The sequence below is a fragment of the Rhinolophus hipposideros genome, assembly GCF_964194185.1.
Source record: "Rhinolophus hipposideros genome assembly, chromosome: 13".
Classification (NCBI taxonomy): domain Eukaryota; kingdom Metazoa; phylum Chordata; class Mammalia; order Chiroptera; family Rhinolophidae; genus Rhinolophus; species Rhinolophus hipposideros.
The window spans coordinates 28,075,663-28,097,878 of record NC_138059.1 but is presented as its reverse complement, the minus strand read 5'-3'; the positions used below and the strand labels follow the sequence as shown (position 1 = coordinate 28,097,878).

The 22,216-nt window shown below is 41.5% G+C and overlaps 1 protein-coding gene across 6 annotated transcripts in view; it reads right to left on the bottom strand.

Moving 5' to 3' along the window:
- Positions 1-5,538: 5,538 nt before the first annotated feature.
- The window catches only part of DPYS (dihydropyrimidinase), a 98,570-nt gene continuing 81,892 nt past the window's right edge, over positions 5,539-22,216 (bottom strand). For 3 of the 6 annotated variants that reach the window (XM_081070211.1, XM_081070217.1, XM_081070214.1), the window contains one exon: positions 9,878-10,585. Coding sequence is in view for 2 of the 6 variants with exons in the window: in XM_081070214.1 (XP_080926340.1) it covers positions 10,532-10,585 (54 nt within the window). In the remaining 4 variants the exon portion in view is untranslated. Of the gene's footprint in view, positions 6,924-9,876; positions 10,586-22,216 lie in introns of those variants that run through there. The other 3 variants (XM_081070213.1, XM_081070206.1, XM_081070209.1) reach the window with 2 other exon arrangements.

Here is a 22,216-nt window from a genome sequence, read left to right as displayed (position 1 = left end):
TATAAATCCCATTGTGTGTTCACCACCCAGAGTCAGTTCTCCAGTAAAATATCTTTAAATCCCTCTGTCCCTTCTCTGCCTTTCTCAATATCTTCCATAGCTATTCTATACCCCCACAACTGTCTCTCTTCCTCCTGGCCCCTTGTTCATGAACTGTTTCCATACCCTATCTCCAGCAGCTCCTAATGTCTTCTTACCACCACCTCTGCTCTTATCCCTATTTTCCTGGATCTTTTGTTTTTTCTTTTCTATCAAATCTTCTAACCATATTTATTTAGGAACAACATTTATCAAAATCGTATGCAATGTTTGTTAAAATACCCATCTTGCGCCTCTTTTTTACTCAATATATATTATATAGTACAGGGGCCTTTTCCCCCTATACTCTAAATACCTAGGGAGGAGCGGGAAATTCTTGAATACTGATTCTGTTATCGCTGAAGTCCCAGAATGGGTAAGAAATAAAGAAACATTCATATCTTTTTATTTGTTAACTTTCATTTTCAAAAATGTTTAGAGATACAAAAAAGTTGCAAAATAGTGCAGAGTTCCATTTACTCTTCACCCATCATCCCCAAATGTTAACATCTTACATAAGCATAACACAATTATCAAAACCAGGTAAATAACATTGGAAAATGTATACTCTACAGAGTTTATGGAATTTTCATAAGTTGTTCCACTAAGAGCCCTTTACTGATCCTTGATTCAATCCAGGCTCCCACATTGCATTCAGCTGTCATGGTTCCTTGGTCGGGTCCAACCAGGGATCATTTCTCAGTCTTTCTTTTTCTTTCATGATCTTGACACTTTTGAAGAATACTGACCAGTTGTTTTGTAAAATGTCCTTTGATGTGGGTTTTTCTGGTGTTCCTTGTAAATAAACCCAAATAATATATTTTTGGCAAGAATACTACAGAAGTGATGATGTGTTCTTCTCAGTGTGTGATATCAGGGGGCACATGATGTGACATGTCTCATAACTGGTGAGGTTACCTTTCATCACTTAGTTAAGATGGGTGTGCCAGATTCTTCCACTGTTAACAAGTTCCTATTTTTCCCTTTGTAATCAATAAATATGTTGTGGGGAAATACTTGGAGACTATGAAAACATCCTGTTTCTCATCACACTTTTCCCCTCTGATTTTAGCATCCGTGAATGCAAAACCATGATGGCCAAAAAATGGTATCTTCTACATTTCTTAATTGGAATTCTATATTATCCCCAGAAAGAAACATGTTCTCAAGGACTGAACTTTGTTTCAGGCACCAGAGTAGGTATTTACACATACTAAATCATTTATGTTTCATGACAACTCTGTGCGGGAGGTATTATTATTTCCATTTCGTAAGCACAGAAATCTTACCCTCAGAGACCCTGACTTAGCTGGCCTGGAGTGGAGCCTGGGCGCTGGCATGTTTAAAGCTCCTGGATGATTCTAATGGGCAGCCGGAATTGAAAACAACAATTCCAGGAAGTTTTGCAGAATTGCAGGTCTTTCAATTCCGGTCTTCAATGGTGGAATCTCTCTAACAGAAGGAGCCTACACTAGAAATGTGTCTGATTCAGCATGTTCCAAGGTGTGTGCCTCGGACCGCTCGTCCCTTAGTTGTTCCATGAAATGAGTTACCTGATGTTAGCAAATCTATACAATTTGCCTTCCAAACTTGAAGATTCATAAAGTACATTGGCATAATTTAAAAACTTTGAGAAACCGTATAACGAAGAAATTTCTTTTAATCTTGTTTCACCCAGAATTTCCCCAAATTACTAAACCATGGAACAATTTCATCTGTAATAACTATTGTCATCCCATAGGACCAGTTCTACAGCCCATACTCTGGCAAATGCTGTTATAATTGGCATGACTTTCAACCAAAACAGGATCAGAGAAGGTGAATATGCATGTATAGTTTGGGTTTATTGAAATATTCCGATAGTTTTATGTTTTATTGTGTTTTCTACACAAACAAATGTATGTATTAATAAACTGAGACAGCGTGTGAATTTTTGTACTCATTTTGCATTTATTTTTCCTACAGAGAAGGGATCTGCCCCACATTAGGTAAGACAAAGAATCAACTGTTCGATTTTTAGCAGAAATTGAATGCTTTTGCCTTTCTAAATTCTTCTAATTAACTGACTTACTTACCTACCTAATCATTATCACTATCTACAGCAAACATTTGAACAGGGCACATAGGAAGTGTTGGTGATGCCCACACAGCTCACCATGGTCCCTGCCGTTGGCATGCTTCCAATCTAGTCAGGAAGACAGACAGACGCTTAGTCAATAAATAACAATATGTGGTAGCTTTTGGTAAGTGCTGAAGGCACTGAGCAGGCAGTACCTTTAGAAACAATGGCCAGGTTCTCTGTCTTAGCCCCTATGAATGCCCAGTTTACCCCTCTTCTCTATAAGGGCGCTGGAGAGTTTGGTAAAGGAGTCTTAACTTTCTTGAAATTAAAACTACGTTTCCGAAGTAGTATAATCTCTGCTGTTTGCAACAGATGGTGGCTTTAAACAGTTCACAAGTCTTCTGGAGAGTGTCTTGCTGTCTTTGTCTGCTAGGCAAGCTTGCGCTTACTCTGAAGTGCTTGACCCTGTTAGGGGAACGGACTGGCAAGGAGGGCTGTCATAAAAGGCAATTTTGATATTGAAAACAAGATTTAGGCTTCCTCATTAGGACCAGTCTAACTTGGGACATAAAGTGCTTATTTAATTGCAGCTTATCCACTTTAGATTTAAATGGATGGTTAGTTAAATTCCTTGAGACATTTATTGTGAAATGTGCTCAGTTAATCTTGTAGAGGCAGAAAGATATAGCCCTAATATAATAGAGCTTCCCATTTCACCACTAATTTTAATGGCTTATAAAAATATATTGTATTATAGTCTAAGTCACTATTTCTCATCTCATGAATCACAACTTGGTGGCCATATTTTGTTAAGGTCTTTCAGGTGTCATTCTGATGTCCTCATTGACTCCACATCTGTTGTCAGCTGTGTTTTTCGCTGACAGTAAGATACAGTAATTGCAAACACCTTCATAGTTCTCTTTCATTGTTTTACTCGGCACGTTAAACATGGTCTTTCTTCTTTTTAGATTCTATAGGCTGCTGCTTCCTCTGTTAGAACCTAATCAATTCTAATTATAATATGGATTATGTTGAAGTCTTTATACATCATGTATTTTTGTCTTAATTCACCGGAAAGAAAAAAATAAACATATCTCATCCTAAGGGAGTAAGAACTAGCTTTCTCACCCAAAGTCAGTAATAGTGACAAAGACCACTGAGGTCAATTATTTTATTTAACTTATACTATGGAAGGGAGAGGAACCGGTTAGAAAAAGGAATATGAGTTGAATGTGGTTATACATGTATATTTAAAAGCCTGTTATATTATGCTGATATAACTGCCGCATAGTAGGGAGGAAAGATTTATTAATGTGTGGCAGACCACCAAACTTTCAGGGTTCAAAGTCCCTTTTGGTTTGGATCACTAATGGTTGTAGTGACATTTTTTAAAAGCAGGAAAAGGAGACGAATAACAGGATACCCGGGATAATAGCCTTTTATCATCAAAATGCTGCGTAAACCTCATATAAACTGGGTAAACCTTAACATATAAACATAACATATAAATCTCACCTCTGTAGTCAGAAAGCAGAAGACATCAGAGTGGATTTGTCATTTGAAGTTTTTGTGCAAATCAAATGGAAAGCGGAAAAGGCGAGGATAGAAATAAAAGCAATAACTAGCCACGGTGACTTACAATGAAGGCGGAAAGTGTTTGCACTACTTTACAGGATGCCAGGGAAATACACACTGTGGTGTGTGAGGTGCCCCCACTGCCAGCCTCATTCAGCAAAGACAGGGAACACTGTACCCAGGGACCACAGCCTGGAGCTGAGGAAGAGGACAGGCTTAGAAGACACACAGGAGGAACAGGAAGGATGGAAACAAAGATGCAGACGGCTATCACTCATTCCCCAGAGCAGTGGTTCTCAGAGCTGCCCGGTCATCAGAATCACCCTCAGAGGTTAGAAAAGAAAAGAAAATGACAGATTCCCAAACCTCAACCCAGATTTACTGACTGGAGAGCAGGAGGGAGGGTGCTCCGAATCTGTATTTTAAGGGACTTCACGGTTGATTGAGGTATCAGGCAAATTTGGTAACTGCTGCTTTAGAGAATTGTAGCAAGCCTTGGAGAGGAGAGATTGTTGATTAAAAATACCCACATCTACATGGTATCGATGTAATTAGTTGTGTGATATACACACAGGACTTCCATTTGTTAGCATGATGCTAAAGGAGCTATCAATCCATCAAATTTCTTCCACAGTACAAAATGCTAATTGTCAAATCTACTGTCATGCAGTCTAATTCCCCCACTTGTGTAAATGTGCCTCAAAGCAAAAACAAAACAGATTATGGCATCATAAATTTGACAATTTCAACCAGTAATGAACATGATGTGGCACCCAACATTATTTTTTCATTACATTATTTCCATTTGGGGGATGGGATATCACATTTTTTAAAAATAGACTTTAACTTCGACTATGACAGTCACATGGTATAGTAGAAAGAACATATTTTTGGAATGAGGAAGGCTGGATTCAAATTCTAGTTCTGCTAATTATTAGTGACATCAGCTTAGGCAACTTAGCTCTCATCTCTCTGAGCCTCAGTTTTCTTATTTATAAAATGGGGCTTAAAATAGTAGTCTGATGGTATCTTTTTGAGAATCAAGATTACACATAAAATGTCTCCCCAAATTAGATAAATAGGTTAGCTCTTTCTTCTTTTTCCTCTCCCACTGTTTCCTGCACAAACCCACTTTCTTCAACTTTTGACAGTAGGGTCTGATACAAAAAGAGTAGAAACAAAAAAGAGAATTTCAACCAGGCTTGATATGCACAGCATGGATCAATGAACTTTTTCTGTGAGAAGACAGATAGTAATTATTATTATTTTTTTAATTAAAGTTTATTGGGGTGACAATTGTTAGTAATTATTTTAGGCTTTGCAGCCACCTTGTCTCTGCTGGAACTACTCACCTCTGCCACTATAGCAAGAAAGTAGCCATAAGCAGTAAGTAAATGAATGAGCCTGACTGTGTTTCAGTAAAACTTTATTTGGAAAAACAAGGGGCAAGCTGAGTTTGGCCTGCCTGATAATGCAGGAAGACTTTATAGAAATCCATGAGTTGATTCAGGACATCATGTAATGTGGACTCAAAGTCAGAAAAAAAGTGGGTTCAAAATTGCTCTTTACTACCAACTAGCTGGATGACTTTGCAAAAGTCACTTCATCTTTCTGAGCTTAATTTTCTCATCTATAAAGATGAAGAAAACTGGAATTCCACAGAATCTCTGAGGAAGCTGCCATCTCTGAAATTCTATGATCCTTTGGGAGACTGCAGTATCCTGGAGACAATCCCCAACAGGATGTCACCCAAGTTTCAGCACTTGATTTGCTTGTTCTTTCATGGTTGGTCAATGAATCATAAAAAAACAACAGAAGCTCTTGGATCATAAGTATGATTTATTTGATGAAAAAGGGAAAAGATAAGATTTGGTCAAAATAAATGTTATTTTCTCCACAGACACAATGAAGCAATCAGAATTCTTATTAAATTCTAAATGTCATAGGTAATTTCATAAGGTTTAAAGTCAGGTTGCAATGTCAATGGCTGAAGACCTGAAAATTGAGTCTTGCATTTGCAAAGGGCACCGTGCACTCCCACTAAATGTGATATATTAATTAAGGAGTGAAAGAATTTGATCAAAATTGTTTTCCGAAAGGGAACCATTGTGGAAGCACGTCTGCCCTGAGACAAGAAGGATGCTGCGTCTTGCAAGTGGCAATGCTAATACATACAAGAAAATAAATAATACATTGTTTTCAAACATGAGCTAATGAAAGAAAAGTATTGAATTAGAAAGGAGAAGAACTGACTTCTAATTCTGGCTCTGCTACTAACTTGCGTAGCCAAGGCACTTCCTCTCTGGACACAATTCAGTCTTTCCTAGAAAACATCATAATAGCTATTATGTATTCACTGAGTGCTTACTGGGTACCAGACACTGCTTTTGGTGTATAATTTCCATTAATCTTTACCAAAATCTCATGGCGGAGGTTCTGATGCTATTGCTGTTGTATGGATGAGGACCTGAGGCACTGAGAGGCTAAGTATATTGTGCACAGTGTGCTCTAGAAACAATATTCGAACATAGTTACTCTCTACTGCGCTGCCTCCCAGAGCATGGTTTGCATGTCATTTCCCAGCTCAGAGATCTGGACCCACACGTCCTGGTGAGTTAGCATTGCCCTCAGCAGGCATTCAAGCTCTCCTCCAATCTGATCCAGCCTATTTCCTCACTTTATTCCTTACTCTTCCTCTGCCTAAACCCTCCCTTTAGTCAAAAAGCTCTTTCCAGCTGAGCACTGGAAGAGCATCTGCATTCTCCTTCATACCCTGTCTCTCCTGGGCTTCCCATCTGTGAGGCGCTCCCCATCTTCTCTCCCCATTCACCTCCTCCCACCCCTCACTGCCCTATCGGAGTCCAGCGTCCTCAAAAAGTGAGCACAGTGGGGAGAGCACGGGTGGGAGTTACATGAATGGGGCCTCGTCCTGGCTCTGTCACAGGCTCCCTGTGGGAACTGGAAGGTAGCATTTAAACTCTCTGGGCCTCAATTTCTTGATCAACTGAGTGTTGGGCTCCATCGGAAACTTTCAAATGTATTAACTATTGTTTCAAGCAGCAGACCCCTTCTTCTATTTCAGTCTTTAGCTCACCACTTCCCAACCCGGCAAAAACACAGTCGCTCTTCTTGAAATAAAGGTAGGTGGCTTCGAGCCTGCTTTCCTACCTCTTGTCCACTTTGGCAATTCCTGGGGCACCTGAGGGATCTGCAGAACAAAGCAGGAAGATGTCAGGCTGACTTCAGTCACTCATACACAACCTCCACGATGTTTTATCACATCGGGCTAGGTCAAGCTCTATCATTTACTTAAACGTTCATTAAATGAACTCAGCATTTTTACTTAAATAAGGTCATTTTAAGAGGAAACTTGAAAACATCACTTTAAATGGAAAAACAGTATCACCTTCCATAAATAAAAATACTATACATACACATATCTATATTAGTTATTATATATCCATATTACACACATATATAATATACACACAGTATATACATTTTACATGTATAAACTATACATAATACACATACAGGAAACAAAACAACATTATTACGTTATTAACTTCCAGTGAGATATTTGCCTGCCAAAGCCAGCAGCCTACTCTCTCTGTGCTAAACCGCTGCAGAAGCCACGCCGAGGCATCGTCCTACTGAGGGGTGAAGGACAAGGGTATTTACACACCGCGTCCTACCAGTTTCTGATTCTGGGCTGCTGCTGCTTCGGGGTGATACTCATTTCCTGGCATGTCTGGCTTTCCTCAGTTCTGAAAAAAGTCCCCAGGCAAAGAGATGCAGAAACTGGCAGTTGGGAGTCAGCGGGGTATACTCAGGTGGTAAGACCCAGGGGGTTAGAGGAGACCCCTTCAGCAACCCCAATACCTCCATTTCCCCCTCAGTAAAAGGGCCGCATTCCTTGACCACTGAGGGCTCTGCTGACATTCGCGTCCTGCCATTGTCACAACGTGGTTCTTGCCTATAAGGCATTCAGAACCCTTGGCTCTCAGTCCTGATTCCTTTTCTCAAAAAAAAAAAAAATAAATAAAAATAAAAGGCCTACTCCTGCTACAGGGATATTTACACAACTAGAAAATAGTTTTGCTGAAAAATTGTCCTAATTCTCCACATTATCTACACTAGAAATCAGTCCTCACTATAATTTCCAATGCAAAAATATCACGGGAGCATTAATACAGCTTAAACAAACGATTTCTCTTTGAGTCTCTGCATCACTCAGCCATGAAATCCTAGACACCTTCCAGAAAGCTATGGCCCACAACACCCTGATCCCACTCAGAACACTATTTATAAGAATGCCCTGTGTGCAGTAGTCTTCAGAGGTGTTTTTCTTCTCAAATGTTCTTGAGGCTATGTAGATGGCATTTATGCAATTCAGAGAAAGGTGCCTCAACAGGGTTAGTCAGCAGGAAGTCCTCTGATGAAGCTTCTGTGATCTCGTTAAAAATAGGAAAGAGGATGTTTTGCATAAGTCATCACCATTGTGCAGTACGGAGAACTGACCTCTTTTTTCTTGGTTTCCACATCCTGTTATTTTTATCTAAAAACAGATGAAAACTTTGTCCCTGAATTTTTGGTCAAGCCCTTTGTTTCTGTGACCTGGGCTTTCTGGATCTGTTTGTTGCTGGGTTCCTTGGTTGGCTTCATTACCCCCCTGACATTTACAGTCTCAACTCTTGGCCCCCGGCTCAGGGTCTTTCCCTTTCTTCCTCTCTTCCAGGGGTTGCAAACTCCAGGGCCTACAGGGACCATGTAGTTAATATAAATTGTGAAGCTGGCTAGGTAGAGGGGGCCACGCATCCTGTGCACACCCCATCAGAAGGGAGAGCAGCTCGTACTCAGTTTCTCACAGATCGACTGACTTCTCCCAGGGCAGCCAGACACCCAGCTTTTTATGGAAACTTGCCCAATCTTTAAATGTTAGAGATAAATACCAGTATTCATTTTCAAAAGTAGAGTAGCTGTCAAACCATGAGCTTGTAGTGTGTGGCCTCTTCCCGTTTGGGAAATGTGTGTGTTACCAGTTATAAAGTGGGGTTCTACAAAATCTACATCCTTAGGTCTCAACCTTCCCTCTATTTCCAGTTCTTGACTTCTAATTTGGAAAGAGTACAGGATTAGGACTTTGGCTCTGCCTTTTGCAAGCCATGGAACTGTGGTTGAGTGGCTGCACCTCTCAGGGCCTCCGTTCCTCTCCTGTGAAACGTGGCACTTAGAGTCACTGATTTCGAAGGCTCCACGAAGCCCCACTAGCCTGTGCGCCTGACATATCTTCATCCTCATTCCCCGCTTTCTTTATGTCAAAGATTTGTTCCCCACTACAGTCAGTGCCCCAAACAAATATTTTCAGATTTTCTCAGCTTAGGAGTCAGCTTCATTTGTAAGTCTGCTTCTAGTCAATACCCACCCAATTCTATTGCTACAGCATCTCTTAACTCTCCCTTTTTTCCAGTGTTGACTGTTACCATCATTTCCTTACCAAACTGTTCGGCAGAAGGTAGGCATGAGCAACAGGAGGGGTGGGTGATAATGTAATGGTGTCTTGCAAGGCCCAGGTCCACTCCCCAGGGACCACCCAGGTCCAACTTCTAGGGACTAATCTTTGGCTAGAACGTCCTGATAAGAGGGAATTAAAATCCATCCAGAATTATCTGGTTTTTGACACCTGCACAGAATGTTAAAGCTTACCCTTCGTTTAACCTTTAGACTAATTATAATATAGTTACAATAAATTAGCATTGTGATTTTAACCACCCCTCACTCCCCGCCCCCGTGTTTTTTTCTGTGTGCATTATGGGTAAGGGCATGAGCAGAAAGGAATGAACCCATTCACACGTCAATCAAATGACCCAGGTTTATCTGTCACACGTGCAGGGCTGGCTCAGAGGCAACAAACGCTTCTGCGCCATGGTTTCTCTTGACTTGGCATGTTCTTCCCTTAGAACGTATCTTAATAAACTTTCCTTACTCTACCTCTTCATGTTTGCTGATGTGTAATTGATGTGTAATTTTTTACTGTATGGGCAAAAGGACCGAGCTGTTCTTCCAATAACAAAACCACTGTGTTTGCTTCCACCCCTATTTTAGCATCCCCATTGCCTCCCAGCGCTAGAACTCTTTCTCCAAAAACAACAACAACAAAATAATTATAAGAGCACTTTATTCAGAGCTTTTCCTTGGAAGAGAATTTACAATGGTCATTTATAATTCCCATTACTTATTACATCCAACACCAAGTTGCCTGCTGCACTTGGAAGTTACTGGGTTAACTCAGATGGTCATATTTAGTTTACTCATTGGGCATGAAGAGAGGGTCCGGTGGTGTGTGGCATGGTCAGAGGGCTCTCAAGTAGTCTATCAGGATGTCAGGCATTTGTACTCCAGGAGGAGCTGTAAACACTTAGGTAGTATCTCCAATATAAGGGTCTAATGCCTTATGGATAATAATGTTATCACCATCAGTTGAGGAAGAACTCCATTTTTTTCTCACATCCAAAAGTACAGAAAGTATTATCATCCAAGAAACAAACTGAGAAATTTTCCATTTATTCATGGACGCATTGAACACTGGAGGCAGGACAAAATTCTAGAGATTCAAAAACCTCTCACCTTTGTCTAATTTTCCAGTTGGTGAAGGGATGTAGTATTGGTTTCCTAGGACTGCTATAACTAATTACCACAAACTAGGTGCCTTAAAACAATAGAAACGTATGTTCTCACAGTTTTGGAAGGTAGGGAAGGATCCTTCCCCGTCTCTCTACTTCTGGTGATTGCTGGCAATCCTTTGCATTCTGTGGTTTATGGCAGCATAACTCCAATTTCTGCTTTCATCTTCACATGACAGTCTTCCTTCTACAAGAACAGTGGTTGGATTAGGGCTCACCCTAATTCAGTATGACCTCACCTTTACTTAATTACATATGCAAAGACACTATTTCCAAATAAGGTCATATTCACTGGTAAGAGGGATTAGGACTTGAACATTTTTGGGGGAGGGTCCAGGGGGAGACACAATTTAACCCAGTATAGTTGAAGCAAAGACTTTCCCCTACATGAATTACCCCTGTACAGTAGGCAAACCCTACTCTTTAGAAAATATCTTTACAAGTTGGTCATAGTATAGCTGCATAGTTAGGATGAACTTTACATATCTTTTGGTGCACCTTAGCTCTAACTGCAGGCATGAAAAGAGCAGGAGAAATCAAAATTGAATTTTTGATGAACAATCAGAGGAAAGTTGTTCTAAGGAATATGGAATTATACCTTAGCCACAATAAATGATCTGCTGGTGGAAATGTAATGGCTGTGTGCGATGTCAGAGGGATAGTGGATGAGGGGAGAGGGGTTGACACAGTGTGTGGGGTATAAATGATAAACATCTAAGTATTACTTTGTTTTGTGCACCTGAAATTAATAAAAAATAAATAAATAAATAAAAAATAAAAAAATAAATGATCTGCTACATGGAGACTCACTGAGCATTGAGGAAAAGATCTAGAGGGAAGACCTCAGCAATATAGTGATCTGAGCCATGAGATGCCTTATAAGTGAGAGAATATGCTTTAAAAATGCGGGAATCAATATGCTTTATTGGAAGGCAAGGAATGGCGGTGAAGGGCCCCAAGTGATGGACAGGACTAGCTGCCAGACCAAGGATAGAACTATTTATTCTGGCTACAAGGGGGAATTATGTGGCAGACAGTTCTGTCAGCCGGTGTGAATATCCACCTTAAAAAGTAAAGATGAGACGATCCTCAACTGACGTTAGTGGGCTCCATCTGAGTGTTTTCTAAAAGTCTCACAAGTTTATAGCTGAGAAAGAGACTATGGTCAAGAGATACTCTCGGCGTGGAACAAGATGAATTCTAAGAATGGGTCGGATAGGTCCTACGTCATTAAAGTGATGAAACCCAGGTTCGGAGACTTAAAAACGCAAATGGACCAGTCTAATAAAAATACCACAGTGCAATAAGATGAAATATGCCTCATGACTCTTGTGCCTACATTTTCCTGAGATGGTGTTCAGATCTTCTTCAGTGTTGAGGGCGAGACTGCTGATCATCTGAACATGCCAGTGACCATGAAGGGATAAAGTCTACAGAAGTCGGTGAAAAGTCTGAGACATTATTTTTGGAGCCAAATGCTTCTCCTGGAGACTCTTCCCAGGGCTGGCTTACAATAGTCATGGAGAAAAAAGTTGTGAAAAGAGTCAGTGAAAACAGCTGACAGGGAAAGTTGTTTCTTGGCAAGGAAGTTGTGGAGAAATGTTATATTTCTAGTTGAAAACAATCAAGCCATAATGTGGTTAAATGCATTTTTAAAGTTAATTTCTGAGAAGGCAATGTTCTCTTAATGAAAGACATTCTGTATCAGGACAGGACGCAAACACGGCTGGGAACTGAATAAGGTACAGTACGGCAATGCCTGATAACTACAAACAGGTTGGGTATGCCATAATGAAGGAACAAGTTGCCACGGAAACAAGCCACTAAAGGAAACACAGCCATCCCCAGAGCATACACAACATGAAAAGGAGGGAAGGGGCCAGACACATGCTAGACGGTCAGGAGATCTCAGAAGGGATAGTGAGGGTGGTATCCACGTTGGCTACCTGGCACTAGGAAGAAAGCCAAAGGCTGTCAAAAGCCAACAAAAAGGGGAGTAAAATTCAAAGCGTGTTCAGTATTTTGAATCATATGTTGGTTAATTCCTGCAAACACTGATTACTTTCTGAACGCCAGGCAGTAAGGCTACAGAGAGGAATGAGACATGGTTCTAGGTCTCCAGGAGCCCACCGTCCTTTATGGCTCTCTGGAGTAGCAAGACCTGAACACAATCCTTGAGTCTCACTTCTGGAAATCACCTCCACTCCCTTTGCCCTGCCACTCTTGTCCTATTCCAGGGGACCTGCCAGCTTTCCTTCTTGGAGGAGTAGCATCCTTGCCACCCTGCTTAGGATTCCAGCTCTTTCCAAACTGGTCTTGGCCACCAACCCCATCCCCGTGGTGGGTGCTTACACCTGCTGGCAGCCTCCTCTGCCCAGTATGTTTGTTCTGACCTCCCTCCACGGCCTCCTGCTGGGCTCTCTCCACACTTGCCTAGAAGGTCCAATTCATTTCACTGTCCTCATCCTCCTGGCCCAGCGCATCTTCTCCGCAGGTTCTTAAGCACAGTGCTAACCTTGGCTGGCTTATGTTCCTGGCTCTGGATTTTGCATGTGACCTTCAATAGGGATGGTACAGTGACTCACAGACAACACATCATTAGCTTTTCCCCAACCCCATTCCTCAGCATATCATGGAACAAAGCCTCCAGCTTCCTCCTGGGGAGCCTGGCAACACCTCCTTCTCCTCGGTCACCACTGCTGAACTTCCTGTTCAGGTCCCAGTTATTCTCTCCATTTCTTGGCATTCTCTCTGCAAAACTGCCCTTCTGTTATTACTGTGATCTCACCAATCTATTTTTAAATCTCCTGTGGCCTTTACAATCTCTCTGGTTCTCAATCATTTTTTTTCTTTTTCCCACAAACTAACTTCTCAGAGTAACTTTTTTTGTGTATGACATTGATATTATAATTATATTCTACTCATTACATGAATATTGTTTTATTGTTCACAAACTTTATTTGGTTCTTTTGACAATGCAGTAAAGTAAGTAGGGTGGCTAGTATCATTTCCATTTCATGGATCAAGAAATTGGGATTCAGAGAGGTTACGTGACTTTCCCCAGGCCACACACTGAGAAGTGATGAAAGCCCTCTTCTCATGCCAAGCTCTGGGCTCCTTGCCTGTCATGTGTCCTTTGGTGCACGAGGCACTGCCTTTTGGGCTTCTGAGTCTTTGCCCACACCATGCCTCACTCTTATTCTAAGGATGCTTCCTTTTTAGTGTAAAGCCTGTGTCCTTCAAAGAATTTCAATAAACAGAAACACCAACTCATTCTTTCATTTTCCCTTTCCTATTAGATCCAGTGGCATAAATATAGATTGTAGGATCCTACAATTAAGATTCAGGAAGCTGCATTTTTCCTTTGTTGCTGAAAGAGAGAGAGAGAGAGAAAGAGAGAGAGACAGAGAGAGACAGAGAGAGGGGGAGAGGAGGAGAGAGAGAAAGGGAAAAGAACAGAAGAGAAGAGAAAAGAAGGAAAGAAAAGCAGGAAAGGAAAGGATGAAAAATAAAACACAACAAGAAACTCCTTTTTTCAGGAACTCTTGAAATCTCAGCCCTTCCTGCATAGTACAAACGCCTACACTCCCAAGAAACCTGGTAACTTTTAGACCCCTTTCCCTGTAACCTTTTTATCATGAGCTCTCTGAGGGCTGCGTCTACATCTTCTTGATGTTCAGTAAACCTGGGCAAAGCCAGTAAATATTGATTGGCAGGGGTGCCGCGTGTTTTTTAGAATGGAGAAAACAAGCTGTCTTGTTACTAGAATTCCCAAGACTAGAGAATTATTTACAGTGAGTTGCCCATAAGATGTAAAGTAACTCAGAATATTGTAAACCACTTAAGAAAAGAACACAAACCTTGGGAAAGTGGGGGAGTGGAGAACAAACAACTCTCATGACGTCTGTCTGTAGTGCTGAGAGTTGTGTAGAAAGCTCCAGGCGTGTGGGAAAGACAGGGGCCGCTGAAATCAGCGTGTGCCCCCCCATCGCAGGGCAGTTCTTTCAGCAGCATCCTCACGGCTGCGGCTGCGCAGCTCAGTAAGGGGCCACAGCTACCAGGCCCGAGTTGGTGACAAGCCCAGTCAGATCTTGCTGAACAGGACCGGCACAAACACGAGGTGTGTGGGAGGCGGCTCTGACTGGCGTGTTTTTCTGCAGTCCCTTTGCAGGGGCCTGCAGTGACTCAGGGAAATGGAGCTGGCTGGAAAGCGTGCAGTCACTGTCATTTACCTATAGCTCACTCCTTTCCAGCTTCGTGCTGGTTGCTTCGTGTGCATTGATCTCATCTGAACCTCACAACAAACTTCTGATGGTGCTACTGCCCCCATTGACCCGTGAGGAGGAACCTGAGGCTCGCAGAGGTTAAGTCCAGGGTCTGCTGGGCAGAGAATGCTGGTGGCTGGGCTCCAAAACCTGTACCCCGTCTAAAAAATGCGCTCTCTTACCTCTTTCTGGCATCTGATAAGTTTCAAACCAATTTTATAGACTTTATTATCTCATGTGTGCCTCACAATAAGCCTATGACTAGACTGGGTGGATGCTATCACTTCTAGTGCAGGAAATTGAAGCTAAGAGAGGTTAAGTGACCTGCCTGAGGCCACACAGCTTAGAAAGGAGCAGAGGACGGTGAACAGCACAGGCCCTTGGACAGGATCTCGGGAGCCTGTTGACCACAGATCTCTGTGATCACGTCTCATGACCGTGAGCAGTCACTTGTTGGAGGTCCCATCCCACAGAGTTTCAGTGTGAGGAGTGGGTGGAGCGTACAAGTAGGTGACCTCAGTGGCAGTAAAGGTGGAGCCCGCAGGGTACAATGACTGGCACAGAGAGGTGATCCAGATGCTCTCGTTCAATTAACAAATGAATGTGATTCAAGAAAATGCTCAGTTATAACAACTCGGCATAACAAAACTGTTCCCATAACCAGCTCGGATTCTGATGGTGTTTTCACAGTGACAATTGCTGCGTCCTAGTCTCTGCCCATTTCACAGTCCCTCTCTGATCATCAGAAGGACTTGGTTTTTTAACTTTGGGAAGAGAGCTGAGAGGCACTGCAGCTGGCCGTGTGAACCTGTTTTATTGTCATTAGGAGATATTCAGTTTTCAACTCCCTCTCGCCATCTTTCTTTCAAACTTTCCAACCATTTAAACCCCCAAATCCCTCTCTTACATTAACCGACTTATTTGAAAATAGTTATGTGTGCCTTTTATTTTTTTTAAAGTTTTGGATTTTTTATTGTGGTAAAATACACATACAACATAAAATTTACTGGTGTAACCATTTTAAAGTAGCTTTTCACACATTCACAATGTTGTGCAACCTTCACCACTCTCTAATTTCCAAACACTTTTTATTATCTTACAAAGAAATCCCATACCCATTAAGCAGTCACTCCCCATTTCTCTCTTCCCTGAGTCCCTGGCAACTAGCAGTCTGCTCTCTGTCTCTATGGGTTTACCAATTCTGGATAGTTCATATAACTGAAATCATGCAATACGAGGTCTTGTGTCTGGCTTCTTTTGCTTAGCATGTTTCCAAGGTTCATTCGTATTGCAGTATGTATCCAATTCCTTTTCATAGTTAAATAATATTCCATTATATGGATGTACAGGAATCCCCCACTTCTTGAAAGGTCGCGTTTGGCCACTTCACTTTTAAAATGACCTCCATTAGTACCTGTTTTCACTAACCAAAAGAAAACTGAAGAGGATTTTTCCTTTTACCAAAAAAAAAGTGATGAGCAAAAATCACATTCAGTGTTGTTTGCAGTGAGCTATTGTAGAGGCAACACGCACTTTCAGCAGCAAGACTGGCACTGCTTTTACTGTATGTTAGTGCTATTCTAGGTTTGATGCGTTATTTGGTATAATTTGGTAGGGTTTTTTTTGAGTCTGGGAACACTCAAAAGATTTTCCATATAAATTAATGGTCATTGCTTCTTCAGTCTATGCCATTTAAGCTGATGAAAGTTTTCATAGGAACGCTCTCCTTTTGGATAGCAGGGGAAACGGATCACATTTTATTTTGCATTCCACGGCTGGTGGACATTCGAGTTGTTTCCACCTTTTGGTTATTATGAATAATGCTACTATAAATATCTGTGTATAAAGTTTTGTTTGAACATCTATTGTCAGTTATTTGTAAAATAAACACCATGACCAATACAAGTATTCCTTCTGGATGTGGGGCCGACTATAACTGCAATGTGACACAAGAGCTGCAGGAGCTACAAGAAACTTTAGGGGGAAGGGCAGAGGAAAAGAGGTAAGCAAAGAAGACCCAGAAGAGGTCACTGGAGTTACAGAGGGACCTTTAGTTGGCTTCCTTCCTCTCTGCTCCATAGCAGCCTGCCACTGCCACAGTCTTTACCACCCTGTACTGAAACCACTGATTTCCTCGTCTGTCTTAGGGACTTTGAGCTGGTCCTTCATTGCTATATTCCTGGCACCTAGCTCAGTGCCTGGCACATGTCACCAAAAGACACCAAAGATTTCTGCAGTTATAGGACTGAATGTATTCTCTCCTATTTTATAGCTCAAGCCACAGAGGAGAGCTTTGGACCATGTGCCCAGAGGCTGGTGTTGCAGTCTGCCCTTCCTGTGACCTTGATTTCTTCCCCATTCTCTGTTCCTCATTTTCCTTACTTGAATAAAAGACCCGGAGCTCTTCCCTGGTGAGGTTTAAGAAAAAGAATCTCTCTCTTTCTCGCTCTATCCCCCCCCCCCTTTTTCTCCCTCTCTCTTCTCTTTCCCTCACCAGCTACTTCAAACTTCATTACCTTACTCACACTTCCAGGCCCTTGCCCTCTGCATCCGCAGCCACACATACTTCTCTGCAGGAAGACTCTTCCTGCTCTCCTTTGCCTGGTTATCTTCTAGTCATTCTTCAGGTCTCACCTCCTCTGGGAAGCCCTCCCCGACCATTCCCCAAATCATCAACTCTTTTCTCTCAGGTTTTCATTTTATTGTATATCTCTTCTTTGTAGCACTTGAAGTAGATACACATTTAGGCAGATTTGTGATTGTTTGATAAATATCTGTTTTTCCCAGGCAGGTAGGGATCACATCAACTTTTGTTCACAATTTTGTCTCTGGTGCCAATACCTGGCACATAATAAGCATTCAATAAACATTAGCTGTACAAGGGCATGACTAGTGGGGAATAGTGGAGTCAGTGGTGGAGCCCAGGACCACATAGCCTCTGGGCTTCCATTTCATCATCTCTTCTATGTGGGGCTCAAAGACATTTCTGGCCTCAAACCTATGATCCTCTCACTTCCTGTGTGAATGAAATTTAAGTCTTATCCATATTTGAATGTAATAAAGACTTCATCCAGCAAATCACTCTCTCTCTCTCTCCTAACACAAGTTTGAGGCATAAACACCCACGATTTAAGCTTGGTTTCTGTGAAAATAAAATTTCGAAACATTTGTGACTTGGGAAGAATTAGTTGCAGAAATATTTTAATTCCATCTACTACTGACATCTCATTCCTCAATAATTAACACAATACTATATTTTATGAGACTGAAAGACTTATGTTTAGTTGGTTCGTGCAATTTGAAAAGAAAACGGCAAGGATTTTTTACTCTAGTGGTTTCACAGTTGACTGGGGCATAGAGGATGTGCTTTCCTGCACCTAGGAGGGAAATAATGTGATAATTTTTAAATCAAGGAAACAATAAAAGTAAATAGGAAGGTAATAGTCAATCAATCACCCTAGAACCTCTTTTGCAGAAAGGTTTGTTGTGTCTTTTGGCTTGAGTTTTAATTTTGTAATTGTAGTGATGAGCAACAATGGGCATAAACTGTGACCCAGAGGGGACTGACCATTCCTAAGATGGCGTTAGATGGCTTCATGCTGCCTCCACGTAGAAGAATACAGCAGGCCAGCACAAAGGAATGCCAGTAGCTGACGTTGATGGAGGGCTTACTTTGTGCTCAGCACAGTGTTAAGTACTTATGCCTTATCCTATTTAACTCTCCCCCAAACTCTAGGTGGTATTTTTATTCTCCCATTTTACAGATGGAACATATGAGGGTGGGAAAATTTAAGTAATTTGCCCAAGTTACAAAGGTGGTGACAGAAGCATGTTTTGAATCCAGTCAATTTGACTTGAGTCCCTGCTCTTGAGTGCCTCCCTACACAGCCAATGACACCTCCTTCTTGAGAAGATGAAGATGTGGGGATTTAGAGCAGAGCTGTGACTTGCAGGAGCCACACAAATGGTGCAAATGGTGCAGAGCTGGGCTGACATCGGGTTTCTGGAGTCAACCCCACTCTGCATGATGCAGGGTGTCCCATGGCAAGAGGCACTGATGGATGTAAGAAAGCCCCGGACTAGACTTGACACTGCTTCAAGTTCATTTCCTCAATGGCTGGAGGGGCCAACTGCTACCAGGCTCCCACTGGTCCCTGGCACTGACTCAGCAGCAGAGGGACACACATCTAGAGAATCAGCCCACTCAGAGGCCATTTGCCTCTGAGTCAATCCCACCCACCACTCGCCAGCCCACAGTTCCAACCTGAGTTCTTGACTTAAGATGTAAGGGGGAAAACAACAAATCTGGATTCAATTCTCTTAAATAAAATGCATAAAAGAAGACAACTCATGCTTCAGGCTTCTCTAAGAAAAGCATCCTTACCTGAATGCCAGATTTCTTAGAAAGAATTGAATCAATTTCATGAGAACTGACATCGATTTCAGAAAATCCTGTCTTCTGCTCTTCCTGTGTTACAGAGATCACTAGTTAGAGAAAGTTTTCCAGCAAGTCTATTGAGACGAGGTGATGCACTTTCACCGGCATTGTCTTGGGTGGTTCAGAAACCGTTTACTGAAAATCTCCATACATCTTGGAGACCCTCTTCCACGTTGTCCTTTACAATATCTGGGATCTGAGAAGTTACAGATAATGTACCTCTCTGTGCCTCCGTTTCACCATGTGTAAAATGGGGGTCATCACCTCCTGGTATTGTTGGAAGAATGACATGAACTAATTCTTGTAAAGTAGGTAGGGGCTTCATAGTGGTCATCTCTTAATGACTCTTAGCTGCTATGACTTTTTTCCCCTGTGCTCTAATGATGATCACCATTCAAGAGTGAGTTCTTTTGAAAGTCTTGAATTCACTAGAGTGATCAAGTGGAGTGACATGCACCAGGATTAACATCTGAGTCACCTGCTGACCAGCTGAGTGGCTTTGGGCAATTACTTAACTTCTCTTAGCCTTTGTTTTCTTGTCTCATCAGAATAATAATAGTACCTATCTCATAGGGCTGCAGAGAGCATTAAATGAGTGTCTGTACAGAGCTTAACGCTAGTCTAGATACCTAATAAATGTTATATTAAGAATCCATTGAGCACATTTATAGGTTTCATTAAAGAAAATGGTGAAGGTTCTGCATTCTTGTGGAGCCTACATCCTGTTCTAAGCAATTCTTGGAAAAGTCCTGTTAATGCATCTTTACTGCAACAGCTTGTTATGTAAACCCCCATTATCCCACAGAGCCACAAGGGCCAGTCCCTGGTGAACCTCTATGGTTAATGACCCTGGCTGAAGCTGACCTGTACCTTTGTTGTACCATTCCCCTTCCTAAAATGTATTTCTTTTGCTCTTCTGCCAGGCCTGGGTATCATCATAAAGCAAGATTTAAAAATTTTTTCCTTCAGAAAACCTTTCCAAATTCACACATTTTCCTCTAAATCCTCTCAGCCATGATACATTATAGCAGTCCCCCTTTGTCCTTGGAAGATATGTTCCAAGAACCCCAGTGGATGCCAGAAATGTCAGATAGTACCGAATCCTATATATGCTATGTTTTTTCCTATAGACACACACATATGACAATGTTTAATTTATAAATTAGGCACAGTAGGAGATTAACAACAGTAACTAATAATAAAATAGAACAATTATAACAACATACTGTAATAAAAGTTATGTGAATGTGGTGGCATTATTAAATAAAATAAGGGTTACTTAAACATAAGCACTGCGGTAGTACAACAATTAATCTGATAACCATGATGGTTGACTAATGGGTGGGGAGCATATACAGCATGGAGATGACGGACAAAGGAATGATTCATGCCCAGGAAGGACAGAGAAAGATGGTACACGATTTCATCATGCCACTCAGATATTGCACAATCTAAACCTTATGAATTGTCTATTTCTGGAATTTTTCATTTAGTATTTTTATTTTGCTGTTGACCATGCATAACTGATACCACAGAAAGTGAAGCTGTGGATGGGAGGGAGGGGTGGCGGTGTTCCTGTAATCTCAATTCACTAAGCCCATTATAAAATTCTACCCTGTGTAAACCATTGTGCTGGTGTGGTTTGGGGCACAAGCTATTAAGAAATTGCCCCTGCCCTCAAGGAATTTACAATTATAATGCAGTTACAACTATTTTTTTGTAATAAGTACCAGGGGTGCCAAAAAAGTACACATTTTAAGAGATGTTATCTATGTATTACTTTTCGAAGTTGAATTTAATGAATTACGGTAGCAATGTGTAGTATGACGTTCGTTCAAAAGATGGCGCTAATCCAATGAATTCATCATTCATTGTATTACAATTTTAATAGTTTTTTTCCTTTCTTAAAAAGTGTATACATTTTTTTGACACTCTATATAATAGTTATTTTATCATGTTAGATTATTTGTATAGGTGAGATAAAACACAGGCAAATGTATTTCAAAACTGGTCATTTATATTTTTACAATCTCCTGACACACTATGGATAGCTCCTAAAACAAATGCAGTCCTGACTCCTGAAGACAAACAATGATTTGCTCTACTGTTTATTTTCATTCATGAATTATTTCTCTTCATCATCATCATCATCATCTTCTATTCCTAAGATTAATTCACTCCTTCAAAAAGGTTTCATCAAGCACTTCTCTGTTCCACTCACTGCATTTGAGGGAGAGTGGCAGCCAATAGTAAGGGGTGTGGTTCCATGTTCCATAAACAGTAGATGTTTAATAAACAATAGGTCCACTGATTTTTTTTTTATGTTTTTTTTTTTTTTTAGATTTTATTGGGGAAGGGGACAGGACTTTATTGGGGAACAGTGTGTACTTCCAGGACTTTTTTCCAAGTCAAGTTGTTGTCCTTTCAATCTTAGTTGTGGAGGGTGCCGTTCAGCTTCAAGTTGTTGTCCTTCAGTCTTAGTTGTGGAGGGCACAGCTCAGCTCCAGGTCCAGTTGCCGTTGCTAGTTACAGGGGGCACAGCCCACCATCCCTTGCGGGAGTCGAGGAATTGAACAGGCAACCTTGTGGTTGAGAGCCCGCGCTCTAACCAACTGAGCCATCTGAGATCTCAGCAGCAGCTCAAGGTGCCAGTGTTCAATCTTAGTTGCAGGGGGCGCTGCCCACCATCCCTTGCGGGACTCGAGGAATTGAACTGGCAACCTTGTGGTTGAGAGCCCACTGGCCCATGTGGGAATCAAACCGGCAGCCTTTGGAGTTAGGAGCACGGAGCTCTAACCGCCTGAGCCACCGGGCCAGCCCAATTTTTATTTTTTAACTTGTCCACAAATATTCTCCAAAAAGAAGGAAAGGGAGAAAGTGGGTCTGACAAAAAGAAATTGAATTAACCTATTTAGGTTTTCAGGGGGTAGATGGAAAAACAAGGAAAGTAAGAGAGGAAAAGCTAGTGTGGGAGAAGGGCCATGAGAAGAGGACAAATCTGACCTTCCATTGGTGGAAAGCCAGAGGTTTTACATGTATTATCTCAATGAATCCTGTCAATGAAACTCTGCAAAGGAGGTGTTATTTAGAACCACTTTGTCAATAGAGAAACTGA